The sequence below is a fragment of the Pimephales promelas genome, chromosome 24 (genome assembly GCF_988280905.1).
Source record: "Pimephales promelas chromosome 24, fPimPro1.hap1.1, whole genome shotgun sequence".
NCBI lineage: Eukaryota > Metazoa > Chordata > Actinopteri > Cypriniformes > Leuciscidae > Pimephales > Pimephales promelas.
In genome coordinates this window covers 28,858,722-28,886,630 of record NC_142792.1, presented here as the reverse complement: position 1 = coordinate 28,886,630, position 27,909 = coordinate 28,858,722, and the positions used below count along the sequence as shown (strand labels likewise).

Here is a 27,909-nt window from a genome sequence, read left to right as displayed (position 1 = left end):
TGCTGTACAAGTCACGCCAATAAAGCTCATTTGAATTTGAGAGACCCTAAAGAGGAGGGAGAGAGAGAGAGAGCCACTGGAGAAGTGTGTGTGTGTGTGTGTGTGTGTGTGCGTGTGTGTGTGTGTGTGTGTGTGTGTGTGTGGCCTCTGTAGTCTTAATCTGGGCCTGCAGAGTTTTCTGTAGAGAAATGTCTCACCCAGTGCCCAAACTGTATGTGTGTCACTTAGACCACACTGCTGTTTCCTGTTATGCTAATTTAGTAAAAGATCTTTACCATGGTGAGAAAAACATCTCTCACCCCTGATGCTCTAGACAGGAAACGCATCAAAGAAATATGTTATCGGTGCCCATCCTTTTGAAGAAAACTTTTAACTGCAGTGTTTTAATGGCACACAGTGATTCTCCCCATAGTTTCAATCTTATTCTGTCTCAAGTCCTTTTGAAAAATGTAATTTCTACTAGTTTTCTGAAAAAGTTCTGGTTTAATCGGTTTAAGTTCTCACAGTCCTTAACGAAAACACACAACTGAAAGGAGTTTCAAAGCAACTTCTGCTTAAGACAGTTCAAGTTCAGTGGAGGAACAAGAAACATCTTCATCATTATTCATGGTTAGTAAATACTACTTCATAAAATACTGGCATTTAACAGTGTCATGAATCCCTTCACATTGATCTAGACTTATCAAACAGCACTGACAGATTGTGTATAACATTTTAGATAGCAAACAACACTCAAAGAAATATTTAATTGACTACAGTAATTTAGCAGATTTAATCAACAGCTTTCTGAAGCCTCATACTGTATCGAAGTTCTCTCTTCAAAGATGCACACGTTCATCTCACAACCTTTATTTCAAATCATTCATTTAGATCATGTGAGAATCTGTGAATGGCGATGGCGTCTGTTAAAGAGCTGCTTCTGAATTCACTGGAAGACCTGAGAGAAGACCATCTAAAGAAGTTTCAGTGGCACTTAGAGAACGATCAGGAGAGAATAACAAAGTCTGATATGGAGAATGCAGATAGGATGAATACTGTGGATAAGATGGTGGAGTGTTTCGGACCAGAAGAAGCTGTGAAGATCACAGTGGAGATCCTGAGGAAGATGAACCAGAATAATCTGGTTGAGCAGCTGGAGAAAAATCACAAGCAACACAAGCAAGGTAATGTTTAATTGACTGTGACTAATGTAATTGACAGGCAATATGAAGACATCTGTCACTGCTGGAGCTCATTAAAAATAAATGGAGTAAATTCACTAGTGACATTTATTGGTAACACTGCACAATAATAGTACCTGAATAATAATGTACTAATTCCTGAATTAATAATTACTTTATTATGAACTAATGATGAGTTAAGACGTGTTCTAATGAGGAACTAACCTTATCTACGACATGAGTCATACGAATTCCTGCATGAATATACCATCTTAACTACACGTTAGTAATTAATATATTAATTAACATTTCGGGGTAAACTAAATCAAACTTGCTCTAGAAAATGGACACATTTTGTGGCCCAAAAGAAGAGCAAGAACCCTTACTGATTAATATCCAAATGCATTATGATATACACTCACCTAAAGGATTATTAGGAACACCATACTAATACTGTGTTTGACCCCCTTTGGCCTTCAGAACTGCCTTAATTCTACGTGGCATTGATTCAACAAGGTGCTGAAAGCATTCTTTAGAAATGTTGGCCCATATTGATAGGATAGCATCTTGCAGTTGATGGAGATTTGTGGGATGCACATCCAGGGCACGAAGCTCCCGTTCCCCCACATCCCAAAGATGCTCTATTGGGTTGAGATCTGGTGACTGTGGGGGCCATTTTAGTACAGTCAACTCATTGTCATGTTCAAGAAACCAATTTGAAATGATTCGAGCTTTGTGACATGGTGTATTATCCTGCTGGAAGTAGCCATCAGAGGATGGGTACATGGTGGCTATAAAGGGATGGACATGGTCAGCAACAATACTCAGGTAGGCTGTGGCATTGAAATTATGTCCAATTGGCACTAAGCGGCCTAAAGTGTGCCAAGAAAACATCCCCACACCATTACACCACCACCACCAGCCTGCACAGTGGTAACAAGGCATGATGAATCGATACTCTCATTCTGTTTACGCCAAATTCTGACTCTACCATCTGAATGTCTCAACAGAAATCGAGACTCATCAGACCAGGCAACATTTTTTCCAGTCTTCAACTGTCCAGTTTTGGTGAGCTCTTGCAAATTGTCGCCTCTTTTTCCTATTTGTAGCCTCGATGAGTGGTACCCGGTGGGGTCTTCTGCTGTTGTAGTCCATCCGCCTCAAGGTTGTGCGTGTTGTGGCTTCACAAATGCTTTGCTGCATACCTCGGTTGTAACGAGCGGTTATTTCAGTCGCCCACAGGACTGCCGCATACTGGATGTTTTTCCCTTTTCACACTATTCTTTGTAAACCATAGAAATGGTTGTGCGTGAAAATCCCAGTAATTGAGCAGATTGTAAAATACTCAGACCAACAACCATGCCACGCTCAAAAATGCTTAAATAACTTTTCTTTCCCATTCTGACATTCAGCTTGGAGTTCAAGAGATTGTCTTGACTAGGGCCACACCACCAAATGCATTGAAGCAACTTCCTTGTGATTGATTGATTAGATTTTGATAAAAATGTTGATAGTTGATAGAATTGCATTAATGAGAAATTGAATAGTTGTTCCTAATAATCCTTTAGGTGAGTGTACGTTGTCAACTTAAGCATGATCAGTGTAAGATGTGTATGTAAACACTATTGCAGTACAAGTGTAGTTAATTTGAATACAGCCGAAGTGCAGTTTTATCAAACATGTGATGTAATAATAATGAATAATAATAATAATTCATTACATTTATATAGCGCTTTACATAGAGAGGGGAATCTCCTCAACCACCACCAGTGTGCAGCTCCACCTGGATGATGCGACGGCTGCCATAGTGCGCCAGAACGCTCACCACACACCAGCTTACTGGTGGAGAGAAGACAGTGATGAAGCCAATTGGTATATATGGGGATGATTAGGAGGCCATGATGGACAGAGGCCACTGGGCAAATTTGGCCAGGATGCCGGGGCCAAATTTACTCCCATACTCTTTCGAAAGACATCCTGGGATTTTTAATGACCACAGAGAGTCAGGACCTCGGTTTAACGTCTCATCTGAAGGACGGTGCTCTTTGACAGTATAGTATCCCCATTACTATACTGGGGCATTAGGATGTAGTTATTTTTGTAATGGGAACTGCAGACCAGGTTACAAATTACATTTGGATATTATTAGGAAAGAATGAAGAAACATGACTTTCTGCTGTCTTTTCCCCCTCTTATTAAAGGTTCAGCCACTCTACCCGATTACACAGAGGCCAGCTGCAGACTGAAGGAAACATTAAAACAGGAGTGTGAGCGGATATTGGTTGGTAATTCACAGACAGGTCATCGGAAAAACCTGAACGATATCTACACTGATTTATATGTGGTGGAGAATGAGACTGGAGGAAGAGTGAACGAGCACGAGGTGATACAGATCGAGTCTCACAACCGACCGACTGCCAAGGAGACGGCAATAAAGTGTAATGACATGTTTAAACAAAACTCAAAGGTACTGACGATGGGGATCGCAGGAGTAGGAAAAACTGTCTCTGTCAATAAATTCATCCTTGACTGGGCTGAAGGAAAAGAAAATTGGGATATAACCTTTGTTTTTCCTCTTCCATTCCGTGAGCTAAACCTGATTACAGAGGACTGCAGCCTCATGGAAATGCTGCACGAACACTTCTTTAGTGATCCTAAAGAACTGCCCTCTCTTCCTAAAGGTGACAGGAAGGTCTTGTTCATTTTTGATGGACTGGATGAATGTCGCTTCCCTTTGAGTTTTGAAGATGGTGTCAGATTTACAGATGTTCACAAAAAAACAACAGTGAGTAAGATAATAACAAGCCTCTTTAAGAGACACCTGGTTCCCTCTGCTCTCATCTGGATCACTTCCAGACCAGCAGCAGCCAGTCTGATTCCCCGTGACTACATTGATCAGGTGACAGAGGTGCGAGGATTTAACGATGAGCAGAAAGAGCAATACTTCATCAAAAACAGCAGTCCTGAGGTTGCTCGAAAACTCGTCAGTCACATCAAGAAATCCAGGAGCCTGTACATCATGTGCCATATTCCTGTATTCTGCTGGATCTCTCTCACTGTTCTTCGGCCTCTACTGGCTCAAAAGAGCAATGACAAAACTCCCACAACTCTCACAGGGATGTACACAAGCTTCTTAATTTCTCAGATGCAGCAGATGAAAAAGAAGTACCCTAAAGGTCCTGAACTTAACGACATTGACAGGTTTTTTTATGAGCTTATTTTAAAGCTTGGGAAACTGGCCTTTCGACAGTTGGAGAAAGGAAATCTGATTTTCAACAAAAAAGATCTTGTGGAATGTGGACTTAATGTTAGTCACCTGATTTTTGACAAAAAAGATCTTGAGAAGTGTGGACTAGATGACAGAGAAGGGCCAGTGCAATCTGGGTTATGCACTCAGATCTTTCAGGAGGAAAAGGCTGTTTTAACAACAAGTGTTTACAGCTTCATACATCTCAGTGTACAGGAATTTCTTGCTGCTCTTTATGTATTTTTGATGAACAAAGACAAGAAAGCAAACCCATTTGTTCCATGGTGGAAAGAAATGATACTGAAATTCTCCATAAAGCCACAGTTTCAGCTTCATAAGGCTGCAATCAACAAGGCTTTAAGAAGCAAGAACGGACACCTGGACCTTTTCCTTCGGTTCCTCCTGGGTCTCTCACTGGAGTCCAATCAGAGTGACCTGATGGGACTACTGCCAGGACTGGAGCTCAGAACAGAGAGCATTAAAGACACTGTTGACTATATCAAAAAGAAAATAGAAAAGGAAAAATCAATAGAGAGGACTATCAATCTCTTCTACTGTCTCAGTGAACTGAGAGATGACTTTGAGGAGGAAATCCAGAAGAATCTGAGCTCAGGAAATCTTTCAGCACAGAATCTCTCCTCTGCTCAGTGGTCTGGTCTGGTGTTTGTGCTCCTGATGTCAGAAGAGGCTCAAGAGAAGTTTGAACTGCAGAAATACAGAAGATCTGATGAAGCAGTGATGAGACTACTGCCAGTGATCAAAAACACCAGAAGAGCATTGTAAGAGTCTACTTTACATTCATTTATATACACTGTTACTCATTTTAATTGGGCCTTAATCTTACACCGGTATTTGCTGGCTATGACTCATGAAAAAAATGAATAAATATGAATCAATGAATCAATGTGTGTGATGATACAGAATTAACTACCAAAGTATCTGCATTAACAGGCAAGTTGGGTCAGGCATCAGGAAAAAAATTAGGAACCTTCAATGATTTATGAACCTGAGTTTTAACTTTAACTTAAATACCTTTTTTTTTAGCTTTGCTTAAATCTTCAGTCAGGCTTTTCCAAATTATCTGTCTTCCAGACTAACCCTACCTAATAAAAAAATACAATTGCATTAGTTGTTTTCTTCTCTTCACAGGCTATATAGCTGTAATCTCACTGCTCAGTGTTGTGGGACTTTGTCTTCAGCTCTACAATTCTCAAACATCTTTCTGAGAGAGCTGGACCTGAGTAACAATGACCTGCAGGATTCAGGAGTGAAGCTTCTTTCTGATGGACTGATGAGTCCAAACTGTCAGCTGGAGACACTGAGGTTTGAATTAATATATATATAAATATATATATATATATATATATATATATATATATATAAGTAGGGCTGGGTATTAATTCAGATGTCCCGATTCAGGGGCCTACTCCTGATTAGTAGGGCTAGGTATCGATTAATATGTCCTGATTTGATTTCGATTTTTGAGATCTTGATTCGATTCACTGATTTCAATTATTCATTTATCACTTTCCCCCCACAAAGAATAATTATTGTTTTTGACCCTTCTATTGTAATAAATGAGGTTATGACACCCAAAATTTTAGACAACGGTGAAATTTAACAATTCTCTATTCTAATTTAAGAATTGGTGAGTTACCTCACCTATTTTGAATTAGTGAGATCTGTCAACTGGTGAGTTACCCCGCCTGACAGATCGTCATCCGAGGATTGGACTGGTTGCTACTATGGTTGTGGGGGGCGGCGTTGGCTTTCACTTTTGGTCGGGTGACAGAGCAGCGGCGATAGCTACTAGCTGAGTGCTAACCTCTCTGAGTCTGGGGTAACAGTCAACATGTTACAAACACGCTCAGATGGAGCAGACAGTCACGCTGCATCAAAACAAAAGTATTTTCTACTCTTTCAAAATGTCAATCATGCCTCTGTGCTTTTGGATGTAAAGTGCAAACCAAAGGGAATATTAGGCGGACAGTTAAGCACATACCACCTTATCCCTAAATGTAATCAGGTCTCTGCACTTCTCCTGGATTCAAACTTGGATTACTTCTGTTTAACAGAATCGTGGCTCCACAGTAACATTCCAACTAATGTGATTGACATTGCTGGATACCCAGCAATGTCAATCACATTAGTTGGGTTAGGAACTAAGAAAGAACAGAATTACAGGCAGGGGGGAGGAGTATTAACCCTCTGGGGTCTAAGGTGTTTTTGGGGTCCTTGAGATGTTCTGATATGCCCTGACATTTGTGCTTTTTTCAGTTGCTAATAAACATATTAATGGCACAGGTGGAATTACACTCTATTTAGCACAAACAGGGCTACCATAATATGTGAGCAACATGTATGTACATGTTTGTATTTTTGAGAGAATACTGTATATGCGTGGTTATTGAAAAAACTAAATTTTTTATACATATCAAAATATAAAAGAAAGTCAAAAGTACATTGTTAGTCATACCTGGAAACAAATCTTGTTCAAATAGGTTATATCTGTCATTCTATTGAATTGGTTCAAAATTAAGTTCGAAAAATCTTGAAAAGAAAATGGTATTTTTCAATTATTTTTTAAAGTAGACCAATACATTTAATCAAAAATATTTCAAAGTTAAAGATTCATTATTTTGATTTAGCTTGCACTGGATAACAGTTGATTAGTTTATTTTTGACAAAACATACTATATATTTAACATATGCACAGACACTGTCTAACAAAAGCTTATTTGATGTCTAATTTATAGTAAAAACTTTATAATATATCCAAAACTAGTCAACAAAATATTGTCTTTTATTTAGTCTAACAGTTCGTTCTGTGCGTTCGTTCATTCACTCACCCAGACACCAACATTTAATCATTTAGTCTTTTTGGTTTTACAGATACTATTCTATATCGCGATTAGAACAGATCTCAGTAGGCTATAGCAATATAGTTTGAATGTATTCATGTAAAAATAACGTTTACTAATGTAGGAACGAGAGTGAATGAGCGCACAGATGATGTACGTCTATAGTAGGGATGGCTCGATACCACAATTTTGGCTTCGGTACGATACCAGAACCTAATACCTCGGTATCGATACTAAATCGATACCACAGTCGGAAAAAAAGAGTCTAAATTTAAGTGAATTGAAACAATTTTATTAAACACTGCTTGAAACTCTCAACTACCATATGTGCAAAGAAAAGTATCCCAAAAAAAAAAAAAAAAACCGTATCAAAATTTTAAAATAAAATTATGTGTAGGTAAAATTTTGATTTGGGAAAACCACTGATATTACACAATTAAAATAGGTTAATATAATAGATTACCATAATAGAATAATGAAATGACGTAAACCATTAGCTGTCATGCATCAACAGAGAATTATCAACATTTATTGCATTTATTCATCTTGGTTTGGTTACTGTTTGTGTTTGGGCTCATATTATGCATATAATGCATTGCAAAAAGTAATTTTATGATGCTAAACATATATTAGGATATTACATTTTTAGGTCATTTTATTACTGATTGATCTAGATTAATCAATGCTATATTGTTAGGCCAGGTTCCTTAATGAATGTTGACAAATGTAGCTTAATTGTAGGCTAATATTATTAATATTTATATTACTACCCTCTCTCTCTCTCTTCGCCACAGCCTCAGTAATGCCATTCATTTATCACTTTTATGCTTTATTAATTTAAATTAAATGAATATATTTGAGTACCCGAATGACCCTAGGAGCTATGTTGTCTGGGGCTATATGCCCCTGGTAGGGTCTCCCAAGGCAAACAGGTCCTAGGCGACGGGTCAGACTAAGAGCGGTTCAAAAACCCCCTTATGAAGGAAATACACCCAAGGACCGTGACGTCGCCCGGTATGGCGCAGCCGGGGCCCCACCCTGGAGCCAGGCCCGGGGTTGGGGCTCGTATGTGAGCGCCTGGTGGCCGGGCCTCTCCCCACGGGGTCCGGCCGGGCTCAGCCCGAAGAAGCGACGTGGGACCGTCTTCCCGTGGGCTCACCACCTGCAGGAGGAGCCGTAAGGGGCCGGTGCAGAGAGGATTGGGCGGCAGTCGAAGGCAGGGGCCTCGGCGACCCGATCCCTGGACACGGAATCTAGCCTTAGGGACGTGGAACGTCACCTCACTGGCGGGGAAGGAGCCCGAGATTGTGCGTGAGGTTGAGAGGTTCCGACTAGAGATAGTCGGAATCACCTCTACGCATGGCTTGGGTTCTGGAGCCACACTCCTTGAGAGAGGATGGACTCTTCACCACTCTGGAGTTGCCCATGGTGAGAGGCGGCGGGCTGGTGTGGGCTTGCTTATAGCCCCCCAGCTCAGCCGCCATGTGTTGGAGTTTACGGGGTCCGGCCAGGCTCTACGGCCATCGGATCCAACTCACCACCAGGTGGTGATCAGTTGACAGCTCCGCCCCTCTCTTCACCCGAGTGTCCAAGACATACGGCCGCAGGTCAGATGAAACGACCACAAAGTCGATCATCGACCTACGGCCTAGGGTGTCCTGGTGCCACGTGCACTGGTGGACACCCTTATGCTTGAACATGGTGTTCGCTATGGACAAACTGTAACTAGCACAGAAGTCCAATAACTGAACACCACTCGGGTTCAGGTCGGGGGGGCCGTTCCTCCCAATCACGCCCCTCCAGGTGTCACTGTCGTTACCCACGTGAGCGTTGAAGTCCCCCAGTAGAACAACGGAGGCTGGACGGACTCGGCCATCGGATCCAACTCACCACCAGGTGGTGATCAGTTGACAGCTCCGCCCCTCTCTTCACCCGAGTGTCCAAGACATACGGCCGCAGGTCAGATGAAACGACCACAAAGTCGATCATCGACCTACGGCCTAGGGTGTCCTGGTGCCACGTGCACTGGTGGACACCCTTATGCTTGAACATGGTGTTCGTTATGGACAAACTGTAACTAGCACAGAAGTCCAATAACTGAACACCACTCGGGTTCAGGTCGGGGGGGCCGTTCCTCCCAATCACGCCCCTCCAGGTGTCACTGTCTTTACCCACGTGAGCGTTGAAGTCCCCCAGTAGAACAACGGAGGCTGGACGGACTCGGCAGACCCAAGCGTACTGTGAGGGTTTGCTGGGAACGTTTGGCCGAATCTCCTGTCAGAAAGATCTTCAACTCTCACCTCCGGCAGAGCTACGACCAGATCCCGAAGGAGGCTGGAGATATTGAGTCTGAGTGGACCATGTTCTCCACCTCCATTGTCGAAGCGGCTGCTCGGAGCTGTGGCCGTAAGGTCTCCGGTGCCTGTCGAGGCGGCAATCCTCGAACCCGGTGGTGGACACCGGAAGTAAAGGATGCCGTCAAGCTGAAGAAGGAGTCCTATCGGGCCTGGTTGGCTCGTGGGACTCCGGAGGCAGCTGACAGGTACCGGCAGGCCAAGCGGACTGCGGCCCAAGCAGTTGGGGAGGCAAAAACTCGGGCCTGGGAGGAGTTCGGTGAGGCCATGGAGAAGGACTATCGGCTGGCCTCGAAGAAATTCTGGCAAACTGTCCGGCGCCTCAGGAAGGGGAAACAGTCCCCTACCAATGCTGTTTACAGTAGGGGTGGGCGGCTGTTGACCTCGACTGGGGATGTCGTCGGACGGTGGAAGGAATACTTCGAGGACCTCCTCAATCCCGCCGTCACGTCTTCCATGGAGGAAGCAGAGGCTGAGGGTTCGGAGGTGGACTCGTCCATCACCCTAGCTGAGGTCACCGAGGTAGTCAAGAAACTCCTCGGTGGCAAGGCACCGGGGGTGGATGAGATCCGCCCCGAATACCTTAAGTCTCTGGATGCTGTGGGGCTGTCTTGGTTGACACGCCTCTGCAGCATCGCGTGGCGGTCGGGGACAGTGCCTCTGGGATGGCAGACCGGGGTGGTGGTTCCTCTTTTTAAGAAGGGGGACCGGAGGGTGTGTTCCAACTATAGGGGGATCACACTTCTCAGCCTCCCTGGGAAAGTCTATGCCAGGGTACTGGAGAGGAGAATACGGCCGATAGTGGAACCTCGGATTCAGGAGGAACAGTGCGGTTTTCGTCCTGGCCGTGGAACACTGGACCAGCTCTATACTCTCTACAGGGTGCTGGAGGGTTCATGGGAGTTTGCCCAACCAGTCCACATGTGTTTTGTGGATTTGGAGAAGGCATTCGACTGTGTCCCCCGAGGCGGCCTGTGGAGGGTGCTCCGGGAATATGGGGTCCGGGGTCCTTCGCTAAGGGCTGTCCGGTCCCTGTATGACCGAAGCAGGAGCTTGGTTCGCATTGCCGGTAGTAAGTCAGACTTCTTCCCGGTGCATGTTGGACTCCGGCAGGGCTGCCCTTTGTCGCCGGTTCTGTTCATAATTTTTATGGACAGAATTTCTAGGCGCAGCCAGGGGCCGGAGGGTGTCAGGTTTGGGGACCACACGATTTCGTCTCTGCTCTTCGCGGATGATGTTGTCGTGTTGGCCCCTTCATACCAGGACCTTCAACATGCACTGGGACGGTTTGCAGCCGAGTGTGAAGCGGCTGGGATGAAAATAAGCACCTCCAAATCCGAGGCCATGGTCCTCAGCCGGAAAAGGGTGGCTTGCCCACTTCAGGTTGGTGGAGAGATCCTTCCTCAAGTGGAGGAGTTTAAGTATCTTGGGGTTTTGTTCACGAGTGAGGGAAGGATGGAACGGGAGATTGACAGACGGATCGGTGCAGCTTCAGCAGTAATGCGGTCGATGTACCGATCTGTTGTGGTGAAGAAGGAGCTGAGCCGTAAGGCAAAGCTCTCGATTTACCAGTCAATCTACGTTCCTACTCTCACCTATGGTCATGAGCTTTGGGTCATGACCGAAAGAACAAAATCCCGGATACAGGCGGCTGAAATGAGCTTTCTCCGCAGGGTGGCTGGGCGATCCCTTAGAGATAGGGTGAGAAGCTCGGTCACTCGGGAGGAGCTCAGAGTAGAGCCGCTGCTCCTCCACATCGAGAGGGGTCAGTTGAATGATGAGAACTCACCAGTCGATCTCTTGAACAAGTCAGGATGAGCAACTGACGAGCGCTTCGGCAGATTTGATGTGTTGCCTTCCATGGCAACACATTATTGAAAGCAAAGTTTGTAGAGTGGTTCATTGAGGTCTGTGTCTACACTATTCTTATTACTTTAGTAGGCAAAGTAATGCCTTATTTCACTAATACTGCTCTCTCTATTTAATAATTTCGGGCGTGTAAAAAACCCGAATGAGCTTTATTTCCACCGTGTTCCTTCGTTTGCCAGTTTCGCGTGACTTGCGTCAGTTTCGGTAGCGCACTGCCGCCTAGTGGAGAACTTCGGAAAAGCAGCTCATCAAATACCGAATTTAACAAAATGATGATATTGTACCGTTTTAAATTTATTATATACCGGTATTTTTGCAATACCGGTATACCACGCATCCCTAGTCTATAGTAAACAACATCGCGTGCACATCTGTGCCATTCATTAATTTCATACACAGACACGCATTTTATATTTAAAGGGTTAGTTCACCCAAAAATGAAAATTAAGTCATTAATTACTCACCCCCATGCTGTACCAACCCCGTAAGACCTTCGTTCATTTTCGGAACACAAATGAAGATATTTTTGATTAAATTTGAGAGCTGTATAACTACCACATTGGCTCCTAAGGGAATGACACTTGACGGCCCAGAAAGTCAATGAAGAAAATGTTTAAATATTCCATGTGACTACAGTGGCTCAACTATAAGTTTATCAAGCGACGAGAATACTTTTTGTGTGAAAAAACAAACAAAAATAACGACTTTATTCGACTATTCCTTTTCTTCCTTGTTGGCCTGAAACGAGACTTCAAGAGATTTCCACGACGCATGCGCGAGAATTGCGATCTCCTTCAACTACTTCAGTTCAGTTCTCGCGCATGCGTCGAAGAGCTAGAAGCTGTGCTGTGCGTACACAACACACAAAATATTTATTGAGCATAATACATAAAACATAAAAGCAACAATTGATAATTTTAATAATACTTACAGGTTGTGATTCGGAGGAGGAAGCTGATCCAAATAAACTTGGTACTGAACCTTCCTTTAATATCAGGTGGCTCGCGAATCCATATTTGATAGCACACGTCACGGTCACGTGTTGGAGCTGCGCTCAAAGTGCGCAGCGGCGTGGCGGTGACGTAGCTGAGAAAGGATTGTTTTTACTTTGCGTTTGAATAACGTACGTGTGGATCAACGTCTGGATAACGTACTTGTGGATGAACGTGTGGATCAACGTCTGGCTGTTAACCTAATAGTTAGGCTGAATTCTATCATGTCACTATAGAGTGCCGAAGTTACGACGTCACTCTGTAGGCCAAAACGCGGAAGTAAGTTAGCATTTTAGCACTTCCGGTTCCCTTGCTCTAAAGTTCTATGGGATTTTCGAATGGGTTTTTGCTAAATCGCCTGAAATAAGGTCTGTGGTGAACATAGCCTTTAAATATTTTCACATTTTTATCTATGACAGAACACACAGTTATAACCTGCTTGTGGTTATTTAAACTTTATTGTGTCTGCTTGTGTTTTTTAAAAACTTTATATAGGCTTCAAAATGTATTTGGATTAACTTGTAAAGATTATCTTGATAGACAAAACGTGTTAGGGTCACAACTCTTTGTTAAACACAGAACTTATTTTTTGCGATTTTCCAAAAGTCTATGGAGAAAATGCATAGCTTTTCGATGGAGGGAACCCATGCGCCGCTAGCTTCCGAGTTCATCACTTTGGCACTCTATTGTACCTTTTTTAATTTGGGATATGATCATAACACACACACTGTTTTCATGTTTTTGGGGGTTTACAACACTATTATATATCTCATTTATATATATATTTATGTGTGTTTAATATTGGTAATCATGGGCGGCGCTAGGGTGGGCTGGTAAAGACCAAGGCACCGCCAAATATTATTTCTGGAATCAATTAACATTAGCCTATATTCAGGCTGTGTTCTATGCAGCTATGAAACAAATGGTGTGGGGGAAAAGAAAACTTTCTATTTCTAGATATTGAGTCATTATTTCAACATAATTATCTGTTATTTCGACACAATAACGGGACAGTTTAATCAGGCTATTCCCAAACTGTGGTCCGGGAGTAAATATCGTGAGATATCGCCGTATCAATATTTTGACGCAGCCCTACTTTTGAGTATAAAAAACAATGTTTGATTTTAACATTGTTTAAATCATTGTTTATAAAAGATTGTTTATTTAACAATGTAAATATCCGCCGTGTTATTATGTAATGTTTTCTCCCTTTCTTTCCAAACCGCTACAAACGGCAGTCACCCTTTTCTGCAAAATGTGACATATCCGCTCAACCAATCAAAATGCACCATTCCACGCAATGTAAACAGTAACGGCAGCGCTTTAACTCCGGCTTCCTAGGTTTACTCACTCATCTATTTTGTACTTTTCGATAAACAAACAAAAAAAATGAATAATTTTGACAGCATTGGTGAACCTGCGGAGGGTAAGGCATCCTGCATGGGTAAATGTGACATCGAAATCAAATCATTTACGTGAGGAGATTAAGAAGATGAGGCACTCGGGAGGAGGAAATGCCGGCTGTTGCTTGTTCTCACACGACAGCATCAAACTTCTGTCACACTGACACACTGACCCCTGGGTATCTTTTGAAAAACTTTCGGTTGTTTTATTCAAAGTCAACGAAAACCGAGCAGGACCAAGCCATTTTACAGCTGATCGCCATCAAAAAAGCTCAGCGGCGACATCCCAAGGTTGACAACAGCAATATGTAGAAGTAACGTTAGATCATGCTTAATAAATCTTAGTTAATGTTTTAATTAAGGTGTTGTTCATCCATGAAGTCATGAATGAAAAACGTTGAACTGTTAAAAACACGTTGTTAGTTCCTGATGATATTAATGTATGAACGAATGCATAATTCATGCATGATTGTGCATGACATGTACCCTTAAAGTGTTACTGAATATTGTTATATTAAAGCAATGAATTTATAGTATGCACCAGAAATTCAATGTGTATAAAATTTTATTTTGATTAATTGCATTTTGAAAATGAAAATAAATTAATGGATTTATTGCATTTTGGGAAAAAATAATCTGTTTTTATAATAAATCTTTGAAAAAAACAAAACCTGGATTTAAATCTTTATTGATATTATAACCTAAAAATGCTATGTGATAATTTGAAACAGAAAATAGTGGTTTTCATCTTCCCATTTTCTTGCTAAAGAAAACACAGTTTTACTCAAATTCATCAAAATGGATTTATAGTGTTTTGGAACCACACTCTTCATATATATATATATATAGATTAAACGAAGAATCTTTCTCGTGTTCAGTCCAAACAAGTTAATTATTCAATATCACACTACTAAGATTTATTCTGTATACAATTACATTGTGATTTTTTTCTTCAGAGTTCCCACATGTAATCTCACTGCTCAGTCCTGTGAGAGTTTATCTTCAGTTCTTCAATCCTCAAACGTCCTGAGAGAGCTGGACCTGAGTAACAATAACCTGCAGGATTCTGGAGTGAAGCTGCTTTCTGATGGACTGAAGAGCCCAAACTGTCAGCTACAGACACTGAGGTTTGAGTTTAAATACTTTATTTTTTTTAGCAATGAGTTCATTATTAAATATCACACTGCTAAGATTTATTCTGTATGCAATTACATTGTGTTTTTCTTCTTCAGATTTTTCACTTGTAATCTCACTGCTCAGTGTTGTGAGAGTTTGTCTTCAGCTCTACAATCCTCAAATATCTTTCTGAGAGAGCTGGACCTGAGTAACAATGACCTGCGGGATTCAGGAGTGAAGCTGCTTTCTGATGGACTGAAGAGTCCAAACTGTCGGCTGGAGATACTGAGGTAAATGTTAATAAAATAAATAAATAATGAAATACTAACACACAATGAATGATTTCGTTTTCAATTTTCACATTTTGTCTGTGTACATCGTGTTATTTTCCAGCAGCTCGTGACCTGGACAATCAGTACTGATTATTCAGTGCAGGTGTGCACAGGTCACAAGCTGATTTCCCTCACCTGTTGCTTATTCTGTTTCTGTTATATTCTCTGCTGTGTCTCTCCCTTTTTGTTAGGAGATAATTTGTGTGTATCGTATTGTGTGCTGGAACTTTCCTGTGTCGTTGTGTCTCATCCTTGTCTGCTGCTGTGCCCAGGACGCCTAGACGAGTAATTATACAGCTTGCCATGCGCTTGCTGTCATCTATCTCGTCTCGCTTTCCTTCCTGTTGGGTGTGCACCTTTTATTTCTAAGCTCTTAAAAAGAATCATGCATTATCAGTTGAATACCTTAGTACATCCAATATTTCTGATACTTTTAAGTCTGGTTTTAGATCTATGCACAGTACGGAAACTGTCCTTTTGCAAACCCTCGATACCAGTTCACATACGTGCGTGTCTTGTTGGATTTATGTGCTGCTTTTTATACAACTGACCATAGTATTTTGTTATATCGGTTAAGAGTGGTGGGTATTCAGGATGTCACCTTGCAGTGGTTGACCTCTTATCTTAAAGACAGAACCTTCTCAGTAGACATGGGGAAGGCCTCTTCATCATCAGTTCCCCTATTATGTGGTGTGCCCCAAGGGTCCATTTTAGGCCCGCTCCGTTATATGCTGCCACTGGGTGCCATTTTTGAGAAACATAGGATATCCTACCACTGCTATGCTGACGATACAGTTTTATTTACCGGCAAAAACTGACAGTTCTTATCCCTCTGCAATTAAATGAGAGCAAGAGCAAAATGTAGATTTTAGGCCCATCTACTTCCTCAACTCCTTTTAATTTAGGTTCTATCCCCATGTAAGGAATCTTGAGTTATGTTGTATTCGGCACTACATTTTGAAAAACAAATCAGTTCAGTAGGAAAGGGCAGTTTCTTTCATTTTAGATTGATTGCGATATTAAACCCATTTTGTCTCCAAAAGATTTAGTGACTGTAAACCTGTTTAGATTACTGTAAACTATGGCCTGCCTCAAACTACAATCTCTCATGTGCAAATTGTACAAATTGCTGCAGCGAGACTTCTTACCGGTACAAAAAGAGAGATCACATTTCTCCTATTTCAGCGATTTTACATCAACTTCCTGTTAAGTTAAGAATCGATTTTAAAATTTCTGTTTTCGCGTCTATCTGGTGTTGCACCAAAATACAAGCGTGACCTTCTGATTCCATACACTCCCCCAAAGAACTCTTAGGTCTCGTAATCAGTCGCTTTTAACTGTTTTTGTTGTAACACTAAGGATGATCGGGCCTTCTCTGCACTAGCACCTAAACTATGGAATAGTATGCCCTTCGCTTTGAGGTCTGCTCCTTCATTAGCCAGTTTTAAATCGTCTCTTAAAAACGTATCTATTCTTTCTGGCTGATAGATTTTATATATTTTCTATTTGGATTGTATTAGGTGTAATGTTTTTATATCTGTATCTGCCTTGTTTCTTTTTATGCTTTCTTTTTTATTTGCACATACTTAACAGTTGGCTAGCATTTTTTCTTAATCAGTTCTAGTAGAGATGCACCGAAATGAAAATTCTTGGCCGAAACCGAAAAAGAGGAAACCAAGGCCGAAAACCGAAACACCGAAAGAAATTATGCCAATTATCAGTATCATTGCATTTATGGCTATGTGTACAAACTTTCCTAAAATCAAGGCATTGCAATTGCATAAATTAATATAAAATTTTCAAAGAATAAATCAATTACAAATTACAAATATTTATTTAGCACAATGCACAGTATAAAATAAAATTCAAACTAAAATGTTTTTGACCCCACTCATGTGTACATTAAATAATAATATGGCCTGCAGAAAGGTTTTAAAATTAAATGTTCTCTCATAAAAACAAAGTCGAGCATGAACCTTCTCATCACACCAGCACCCAGTTTGCAAGTCTAAATTAGTTGCTTACATTTTTAAAAACTTAGCATACAAAACCATAAAAATCCTGTTTAGTGAAACACTAAACATGTTTAGTGAATGTAGAAAATATTTAAGAGAGCATTAATTTAGTTCTATACATACATGTTCCCATATACATATTTTTTTTGTAATGTCACAAGTAATAATCTCGGTTTACTGGGTTTAACATGATTATTTTTGTATTGGTGGTGGAATACTAAATAAATAAACATTGTCATGTGTTTATCTTTCTTCTTCTCACCGATTCCTGGTTAGAGGACCGTTACTTGAGTCGTCCCCTGTCGTTTCAAGGAATAGTACAACGGCGAGCGGGTCAACTATAAACGCCTCGAGCAGTCCGCGTGCTGTCTGTGGAGACTAGCGCTGCCTTGTTTATACTTTCGCCTGCCTCCGCAGCGCGAGTCTCCACAGTCAGACAGCGCTCGCACCGCTCCAAACGGTAAAGGCGTTTATACCTATACTTGACCCGCTCGCATCCGGAGTCGTTGTCATGGCGGCGCACATTGTTTAGAGCAGATATAGGTGGATAAACAAGGCTTCTGTCTCCTCGCGGGTTCAGATAATCTGAAATACGTCCGCACCGCAGACATGTTGCTTCAGACAAGCACCGCGAGGTTTCTGTTTGCGTCATCACAACATTTCGGCCGTATTGTTTCGGTGATAAGTCTTTCCGAAAATTTTCGGTGGCCGAATATTCGGGGCATCCCTAAGTTCTAGCTATAAATATGAGACAATGAGATATGGTTTTGTATGAATTTTGAAGTTGGTGATATAAACAATGTATAAATATACATTCTAGCATGATCCATGTTGCAGAGTGAAACGCAGCACAGTATTCACACTGGCAGTTTAGTTCGGAACGGTGTATGGTGTGCATGATAAACTGGTAATGTGAAAGCCTAGGGTACTCAACCGGAGACTACTTGGAGGAGGTGGTCTGAATTTGGTTGAACTCAAACTGTGCAACGATTTGCGTGAATGTGAAAGCATCTACACTCACAACTACCCATGGCATGTCTTTTTGACACACCACCTGTTTTATTTAGCTGACCAACTCTCAAAATCTGTGTGCCAAAGCTGTACGACACACTGGACAACTCACTGACGTGTAAATCACTGACGTGAAAGATGTCAGTTCGAATCCCACCTCTGACAAGGTTGAAATCACCCAATATCTTTTCTAATCTTTTCTTAATGAATGAACATATATGTATAAATTTCATGTGCTTTTATGCCTTAACACTTATTTTATAAAAATGTATTTCTTATTGTATGGATACATGTTTATATTTATTTATTACCCATATGAATATGGAGTTCCTTGAAATGTACTATATCAGATATATAGGCCTATAATAATAATAGTTAAGCTGCGTTTTTGCAAAATCAGTGTTTTGACTCAGGCTCGCAGAATGATTAATGATAAAATGTTATTACTATATTCATATATGTTATTTGTATGTATGTATTTTACATATTTGCTTTTGAAAAAATACCCAATTCATTTATACAATCTAATTTAAACATGAAATAAATTAGAATTGAAAGAATTGCAACAATGTAATTGTCTTCTCTGAGTGAATGTTAGCAATAAATAAAGTATTGCTGTTTAAATATATTAAACATTTATTACAAAATATTCATCTTAATTATCTCTTTCTCTCTCACAAACAATAAGCATGGCACACATAAAAAAGAATTGAACAATTAAATATAAAATATATAAATAAACCAAATAAAAAAGTAATAAAGGTAGAAGATTCTGGTCAACTGGTAAAAATATATATATATAAGACAAAATCAGGCTCACCCCCAAAACAGTAATATACAGTGTTTTTTTCTTTTATGTTAATTATTTTTGAAATGCCAGACCAGACCTATATGGGATGAATATTGAACAGTTTATTTCTTATCTGCCCTCTTCCTCCGCATCTCCTCCATCCACTGGTGAAGTGAAATACCAGCATTTTGCAGTTTGGATGCATAGGCTTGTGAGGTCGAAAATACATACACAAGACGGTTACTGGCAGGGCTGGGGCCGAAGACAGTAGGCAAAGGGGCAGGGGTAAGTGAAGATGTATGCTGAGGGAACAACTGGCTCTGTGCTGGCAACCTTGGGCAGACAGACTGGAGAGAATCTGTGCGTTGGGCCAGAGCTGCAGACTTCCTCTTGACCACTGCTTGTCCTGCTGTACTTTGAGGCAAGTGGTACTGATGTTGAGGGCCAGGCTGTGATGGTGCAGCAATGGGGTGTACCTCACCTGTACTGGTGGGAGAGGTACGGGAGCAACAGGAATGGAGGCAGGCAAGTTGACCCCTTGCAGTAGAATATTACATTCCTGCCTCTTCAGTCGAATTAGAGTCGTTTGATTAAAACCCAACAACTGCAGATTAGAGCTCTGCATGACTGCACCATTACCCAGGACTTGCTGTCTGATCTTGCTGTAGTCTCTGAGAATAAGAGTCCATCTAGTCAGTGCATATGTACCCTGTTTTTTGGACATTTATCGATGTCACAAAGTTTTACAAAAATGCACCCTACCAGATGACAACAGTCTGGCCACTGGGCAGGGGGATGATGGTACTGGCCTGCTGGGAGTTAAGTGTTTGCCCAGTTTCATTCCTCAATCCCAGTAAGTACTCTGCCAGGCTGTCCACTCTGTCTATCCCTGGGATACTGCCCTCATCCTCAGCCTGTTAAATATATGAATATATAAAGAAAAAAAATAACAATATCACAGGCAGAAAAATAGCACATCCTTCACACTGTTTACATGTCACAAAAGACCTACCAGCTCTTTCTGTGGTGCTGCTGGAGTCATGGCAGGTGTCCCAGAGGGACTTGTAGTTGTAGCAGTGGGAAGAGAGGCTAGGACCATGGGAAAGTAAGGAAGGGCAGCTAAAAATGTAAATATCAGTATCAGTAAATACTCATTACTTACTGATGCCATAGTCAAAGTTGTGGTGAGAGCAGGTGTTAGGTGAGAGCAGGTCTAGCAATTGTAAGTCGCTTAGGATAAAAGCATCAGCTAAATGAATGAATGTAAATGTTTTTCCATCCTGCTGGAAGAGTAATGACCAATGAGGCACTGTCTTTATTTGAGAGGTGGCATTTTTGTAACCACTCATTGTAAATCATGCGTTATCTATGATCTCTTTACTCTACAGCTTTAGCAGAGAGCACAGAGGGTACAAATTAGACATGATTCCTATTATAAGAATATGAAACATTTTACACAGATTACATGATTACAATCATGTAATTGTGAACATTTTACTATTACATGATTTTTATGTGATCTAAGCCTCATCTCTTTGAAGCTTGCATGGCCATAAAGTACTTAGCAGGGGTTTATCGTTTGTTAGCCTGAATTTTATTGCTCTGGATTGGTGATTTGGGGTCTGAAATGTTGAGTTTTGTGTGAAATTATGCAAGAACGAATCATCTGGAAGATTCATTTGATTTTGGTTCACCCTCAAATCCTAAAGCGGAATAAGAGGCGAAAATCGGAACGTGCCTGTTATCTGTGCACAGCGCAGAAGAGAGAAGGAGAAAGGCATTTCCTTGTCCTTGAACAAAAACTGTCAAAAATACCCATCTAAATACCCGTCTCGGCAAGTATTCTGTCGTTTATGTCATAAGTGAACTGTTGAGAAAGAAATCGGACGTTTGTCAAGTGAGCTTAAAGAGTACACCCCCACCATACATATATATATATATATATATATACAGTATATATATATATATATATATATAATTTATTTTTTGCTGATCCGAAATATCTGAATACCGTGGCTCAAAAAAAGTTATTTTTAATTTTGTGATCTGTTCCATCACTAATCAGCACAGCATCAGTTGCCTGAAAGAAACGTTGCGGTGAGCTGAGAACTGCTGCAACCTGAATATATTCAAAACTAAAAAGTCAAGGCATGTTTCCTGTGTGTTCAATAAGTTTCTACTGTTTTGACTAAACATTTACTTTGCCCACTTAGAACCTTGGCAAACATTTGTTTGTGTATTTTATAATTGAATAAGATGTTCCTAAAAATATATTGCAATATTAATAAAACAAATAAATGTTTAGTTTGACAGTTTTGCTAACCATTTATTGTTTTTCCAAACTTTTAAATAATAAATTGGTTTATTTTGAGTCGGAGTGACCCTAAGCCATATCTGAAAGTGATTAACTTTAGTAAATTGGCGAACTGTTTAGAATGATTCAGTCCAATTTGGTGAAGTGGCTCAATCAATTCTCTATAAAGAATAGGTTCAAAAAAACGATTCATTCACAAACCGGACATCACTAGTCACTACTAGTGTTTTATTGTCATTAGCGCCCCGCAGTCTTCTGTTAATTTTTTTTTTTTACAGTTATGAATAAATTATACCGAATGAATGCCTGAAATAGGTATAAATGTTCAAGTCATGTGGACTATTGTTGTGTTTGTCTGTAGATTGTCTGGCTGTATGGTGACAGAGGAAGGCTGTGGTCATGTGTCTTCAGCTCTGAGTTCAAATCCCACACACCTGAGAGAGCTGGATCTGAGCTACAACCACCCAGGAGATTCAGGAGTCAAGCTGCTCTCTGATAAACTCAAGGATCCAAACTACAGACTGGAAAAACTCAAGTATGTAGAGCAGGAAGAGTTCTGGTGAAATCACATTCATAAAAACATCATTACAATCTTCACTTATTACAAACTAGTTTGTATTTATTTATTTATTTCATACTTTTACAAAAGTACTAATTGATCATTTATTTAGGTTTAGCTGTAGTTATACAATTGAATGTGGGGGAGAGGATATAGAGTTTATAGAGTATAAAAATCATAACACTATGTTGATTATGTCACTGTGGGTGTTTTTTCTAGTGTGGATCATGAAGGAGAGATCAGGATTACAGCAGGACCACGAAAATGTATGTCTACACACACACACACACACACACACACACATGCATACACGTCTGGTTCACTATCTTTGTGGGGACTCTCGATAGACGTAATGCTTTTTATACTGTACAAACTGTATATGCTATTGCCAAAACTAACCCAACCCCTAAATCAACCCATTACATAAAAGTTCACTAATGTTTGCCACCTTCAGGCGAAGCAAAATAAGGGACACCCATATAAGTGTATTCATACACTTACGTATGTATATATACACTTTTTAAATGCCATACATTGTGTATGACAGATAAAATCATTTATTATGCATATGTGATTAATATTTATAAATGATAAATAAATAACATTAATTATAATCTATTAAAAGATCTTTAAAGATAATAGTTACCTGTCTACCAAGCTCTGCAAATGTAAGGAATATTATAGTTAAGAGATTATATAAAAAATCTGTTATATTTTTATCCCTCTGTAACCTCTAGATACTTCTAAAACATTTCTATAATCCTCTGCAATTGCCTTTACCTTTAGATTAAATATGAACGATGTCGATCCAGGGACCTCAGCGGTGTGTCTAACCAGTTCAACCCTGGGGTCGGCTGCTCTGGCCGTTTGCTAAAATTAATATTTCATTACAAAAAATCATGAAAAATTGATTGGGAAAAATTATTCAGTCTTGTTTAAAAGGTTTTAAATACCTCTCTCATGTTTTTATGCTAACCCTGTTTTTCTGGGCCACCCTCAAACTATCAGCTGTCGTTATATTACAGCTAACTCGGTAGCACTTTACTTGTAGTGGTGTGCATAAGACTGACACGACACCTTCATAATCATGACATGACACTCGTAGTGGGAAGTTCGGATCATTTTACTGACTCGGATCTTTGAGTCTCGTTCAGCAAAATTAACAAATGTTTTTTCGAGTCATTTCGATCATTTCAGCGTAATATAATTAAAATGGCATGTTAAATATCCCAACACATCTAGTACTTACGAAAATCTTGATTACATTTGTAAAAAGAATAAAAATAAACTATAGGGTAATGCAGCCAAAGCCAAATTTTAAGCAACTGAAATGTTGTATTAGTTGATTAGTTGGGTCTCAAGTTCAGGCTATTGCAGTCTGACCCTGTTAGTTCACCTGACCTGAGTGACCTCCTGATCCGAGTCGTTCTTTCCTTTGCAACTTCATAATGATTAGTTCATCTCTCGAGTCTCAAGTTCGGGTTCAGGGCGGATCAGAGTCTTTCGTTCTTCCTGTCAGTCCCATAGAGTCTATGCTGTCAGTACCGGAAAGAGAAATGATTAGTTCATCTCTCGAGTCTCAAGTTCGAGTCTTTTGTTCTTCCTGTCAGACAAAAAAATTTTTTTTTTTTTTTTTTTAATTTTCTCAAAAATTGAAACAGTAGCAGCAGCACTTATAATCCCCCTTGGTCTGAGAAAGATAACAGTAAGATTACTTGAGCTGGAAATGACAAATTTAAAACTGAAGGGATGTCAATTTTCACAAATCCCCATGATCGGTCATTATTTAAATTAACGATCAATTATGCGTCTGGGTGGCGTATGACCAACAGCTGGACAGAGTCTCTGCAAATACTGCTCAAAACACTATGTTCCTCACCAAATTAAAGAGAATGGTTTTTAATCTAAATAAAGGGCTAGTAGGATTGTAAAATGTTTCAATATTATAGATAATTAAATTAAATTAATTATTTAAAAATCAAATATAACGACTCATACAACGTGTCACCAACGCCACCTCAGATGCGTGCTTGTCAGAATGTGTTTTGGATACGCACTGAAAACAGCAACCAAACCCAATGAATTCACAACGATTTAATAAGATAGTGTTCTGATGTTATCTAAGATGACAGTCACAAACTAATCATTGTTATTAGTAGTGCATTGCTGCTTGAGCGGCGCGCGCTGAATGAATAACCGCTGAGCACTTTCATTATTTAAATCAAAGAAACACAACCTATATGAGATTAGTCAGATATATACAAAATGAAGATAATATTACAAATAATATCTTCCCAAATTGATGTGAAGGCACAAGTGAACTTGAACCAAGTTACGTGCCATTCAGAATGACTAAATGTTGTGCACACGCTCTTTCTGGAACAACGTGACAGGGCAACTAAACCCAAATAATTCACCATGTTTTATTACAATATTGTTCTCTTTATAATGTTATGTAATATAACAGTCCCAATAGTCAGTATTAGTCGTGCATTGCCGTTTGAGCTGCGCGCACTAAAGATCACGCTTCAATTCTTTACAAAATGCATCCAATATGACATAAATCAGATATAGAAAGGCGTACACATAATAAACTATTACAACTTACATTTGCATAAAACAAAAGGTTGCGAATACACACGCAAACGTAGTCATGAAGTCCCAAACATAACTCCGCCACACTCGCTTACATGTTTCACGGTTGAGCAGCAGGCACGCGCATGAACCTGGTTAATCGATGATCAATAAGTTTGATCGATTAATGTATTATCAACAATTAATCGATTAATCGTTGACATCCCTAACTAGCGTATAACATTAACGGACGTTCATCAACAGATTTCAGTCTATCTTTACTCATCTCAGTAGGCTATAACAATAGTTTGGTCAGACGTGGTGTACAGCTGTAGTGATAACAGCAAGCGTCTGTGCCGTTAATTTATTCTCACACAGACACACGATTCATATTTTAAAAACATATTTTTGCAGTTTATTTTGCAGTATATGATAGACACTATTCCATATCGCAAAACAACAAACCACTTAAGAATAAATAACTTACTACTATTTACATCAGCTTGATCCGTTGCTCCTGGAAATGAAACTACCAGCACTTCTGAGGTAACTTTTCCAGGATTATTACGATAGTATTATTCCTCATAGTGTAGCAAGACGATGTAAAGAAAATTACTCTCAGTAAACTTGATGTGTTTTATCCAGCTGTAGTGGGCATTGACATGTTTGCGTGGCTTGCTTCAGATTATTTGCGTTTGAATTCATTTTAAAGATGAGAATTCAAGCTTCATGCCTGTGTGCCTGTATTCCTGCACGACGGAGTATTCACTGAGTTACACTTTCCGCGTTTCAGAATAGACTTCACTGACATAGAGATTGCAGAACTCGCATTATGTTTTTCTTTATTTGTTTGGCGAAAAGCACCAGCACTTTGTTTTTATTGTGAGTATCCCCGAAAAAAATAGGGTGTGGCAACCCTAAAATAGAATTCGATTTGCATACCGAGCCCGGAGCCCTCTCCTCGGACAGCATGCCAAATACGCATTTGTTCTATCTGACTTATTTTTAAGTATAAACTTGTGAACTGTACGATTTGATTTTTTAACAAAGAACCGTAACACCCCTATTGCACAGTTGCCTAGTTGACTTTAGTGTTCTAACAAAAGTTGCTGATTATGTGAACAAAATGGACACTTGCAGAAGACCTTCAGACTGTTCTGACTCAGGGTGCTTTCACACTGGCAGTTTAATTAGGAACAGGGCACGGTTTGCATGAAAAATCACTAATGTGAACGCTGTCATGGTGCGCACTGTGGTACCGACCCCGAGAATACCTGAAGGAGGTGGTTACTCTTTAACTGTGCTACAGTTCGCGTGAATGTGAAAGCAACACGGACTCATGTGCGCACTTGTTCAGGAAGTAAAGTAACCTGCGCATGCGTTTTAGTGGATGACGTATTTAGTTAAATAAAACACATGTAAGGGATGATAATGGTGATGATTTAGCTTGGAAACAAGCGAAAGTGAGCCTGCAGGGTAGCTGCAGGAGTGCCGGGAACAAACGCACCTGGCCTCGGACCGCAACAAACAAGCCCAGTGTGAAAACAGCCTTGGTGTGCTTTATTTCTTCGTACAGCTTCATTAAAAGATATTCATAATTCCTGATTCTGATATGTTTTCTCTCCATCAGATCTTCTTCCATTCACTCTGGATCTGAACACAGTGAATAAACTCCATCTGTCTGAGAACAACAACATGATTACTTACACTGACACACTCCAGCCGTATCCTGATCATCCAGACAGATTTGATGATGTGTATCAGGTGTTGTGTAGAGAGAGTGTGTGTGGACGCTGTTACTGGGAGATTGAGTGGAGTGGGTATGTGTTTATATCAGTGTCATATAAGAGCATCAGCAGGAAGGGAGAGGGTCCAGAGTGTGTGTTTGGATATAATGATCAGTCCTGGAGTTTGTCCTGCTGTTCCTCCAGTTACTCATTCAGACACAATAACGTAGAGACTAAACTCACTGTAAAGCCCATCAGCAGTAAAATAGGAGTGTGTGTGGATCCCAGTGCAGGAACTCTGTCCTTCTATGGCATCTCTGACACAACGAGCCTCATACACACAGTCCAGACCACATTCACTCAACCGCTCTATCCTGGGTTTAGGGTTTATTATAATGGATCATCAGTGAAGCTGACAGTAGAGTAGACTGTAGAGAGATTATACCCATAATATTTTGTGCTCCATGATAAATGCACTACATATCTGTTAGTGAAATAAAGAGAAACCCAGAAAAACAGACAATGATACAAAGAGAAGAGAGAGGAAATATGAGAAATTTGGTTCAGTCGCTTTGTTTCCCTAATCTGTTCTCTGTGCATTTATACCCTGTGTTATCACTCAGTCCTGGTCCGTTCTTGTTTATTGTAATAGCGTGTTTTGTGGTTCCCGAGTTATGTTAAATAAATTCCTGTTTCCTGTCCTGAAATTCCTGAATTTCCTTGATTCATACCACCACCTATCGTAACAAGGGCTGTTTTACCCATACCATACCATACCATACCATACCAGCAAATACAACTGCAATAAATAATGTTATGAGATTGATGTTTTAAATAAATATTGGAATATACAAATAAAAAAAAATGCAATACTTAAACATTATACTAAATAGCCAATAGGTGGCGGCAAGTGGCCGTCTTAATTAGTGAGTCATTCATACAAAAGATTAGTTCAGAACGCTGAATCATTCAGTGGCACCACGCTGCTGTTTCCTTTGTAACTATTTTAGTCAGTGAAATAGAACAAAAACAGTTAATATGGTTTGTCTCTGAAAAGTAAGTTATTTAATAATTAATATTAACTATGCTACTTTTTATTGAACAATAAATTAAATTTTCAATTGTGATAATACTCAGCAAAACAACACCTTTAGTTGTGTTACGTTAAACTAAATCATTTGTTCTACTAAAAATAAAAACAAATACATTTTTCTTCTGTGAGTTTTTTGTGTGCTGTTTCACTCATTTGTTTTTATCTCTCCACGAATGTAATGTTAGACGGGCGCTATCGCTTATCACTTTTCTTGCAGTTCAACACTAAGTTAACGAAGAAAAAAGTACAGTATTTACAGATGAAACTGACCTGACTTGAAGCCCTGAGCAGGTCAATAATTTTGCAACATTTTGCTGCTTATTCTTCCGAGTGCTTTCTTTATCTTTGTCCTTTCTCTCTCTGCTCCACCTGGCCGTTTTCTCTCCATCATTGAAAATGATCACTGGTAAAGGTAGTAAAAAAGTATTAAGAAAAAACACTGGTTGGCAGCAGGCCAAATTAGGCCGGCAGGCCATAATCCAGGGGCGGACT

General features: G+C 40.1%; 1 protein-coding gene across 4 annotated transcripts; it reads left to right on the top strand.

Annotated features, from left to right (window-relative positions):
* Window positions 1-131: 131 nt before the first annotated feature.
* On the top strand, window positions 132-27,101 carry LOC120480867 (NACHT, LRR and PYD domains-containing protein 3). Of its 4 annotated transcripts, XM_039674308.2 has the most exons (9): window positions 133-609; window positions 871-1,163; window positions 3,362-5,186; window positions 5,557-5,730; window positions 14,843-15,013; window positions 15,119-15,292; window positions 21,826-21,999; window positions 22,243-22,289; window positions 26,228-27,101. In XM_039674308.2, the coding sequence occupies exons 2-9, from the start codon at window positions 890-892 to the stop codon at window positions 26,749-26,751; spliced, it is 3,363 nt and encodes a 1,120-aa protein (XP_039530242.2). In that variant the 5' UTR covers window positions 133-609; window positions 871-889; the 3' UTR covers window positions 26,752-27,101. The 4 variants fall into 4 exon arrangements, with proteins under 4 accessions (XP_088982965.1, XP_039530242.2, XP_088982966.1 ...); XM_089126839.1 differs by having other exon boundaries at window positions 132-609; window positions 14,843-15,292; XM_089126840.1 differs by lacking the exon at window positions 14,843-15,013 and having other exon boundaries at window positions 26,228-27,100.
* The last annotated feature ends 808 nt before the right edge of the window (window positions 27,102-27,909 follow it).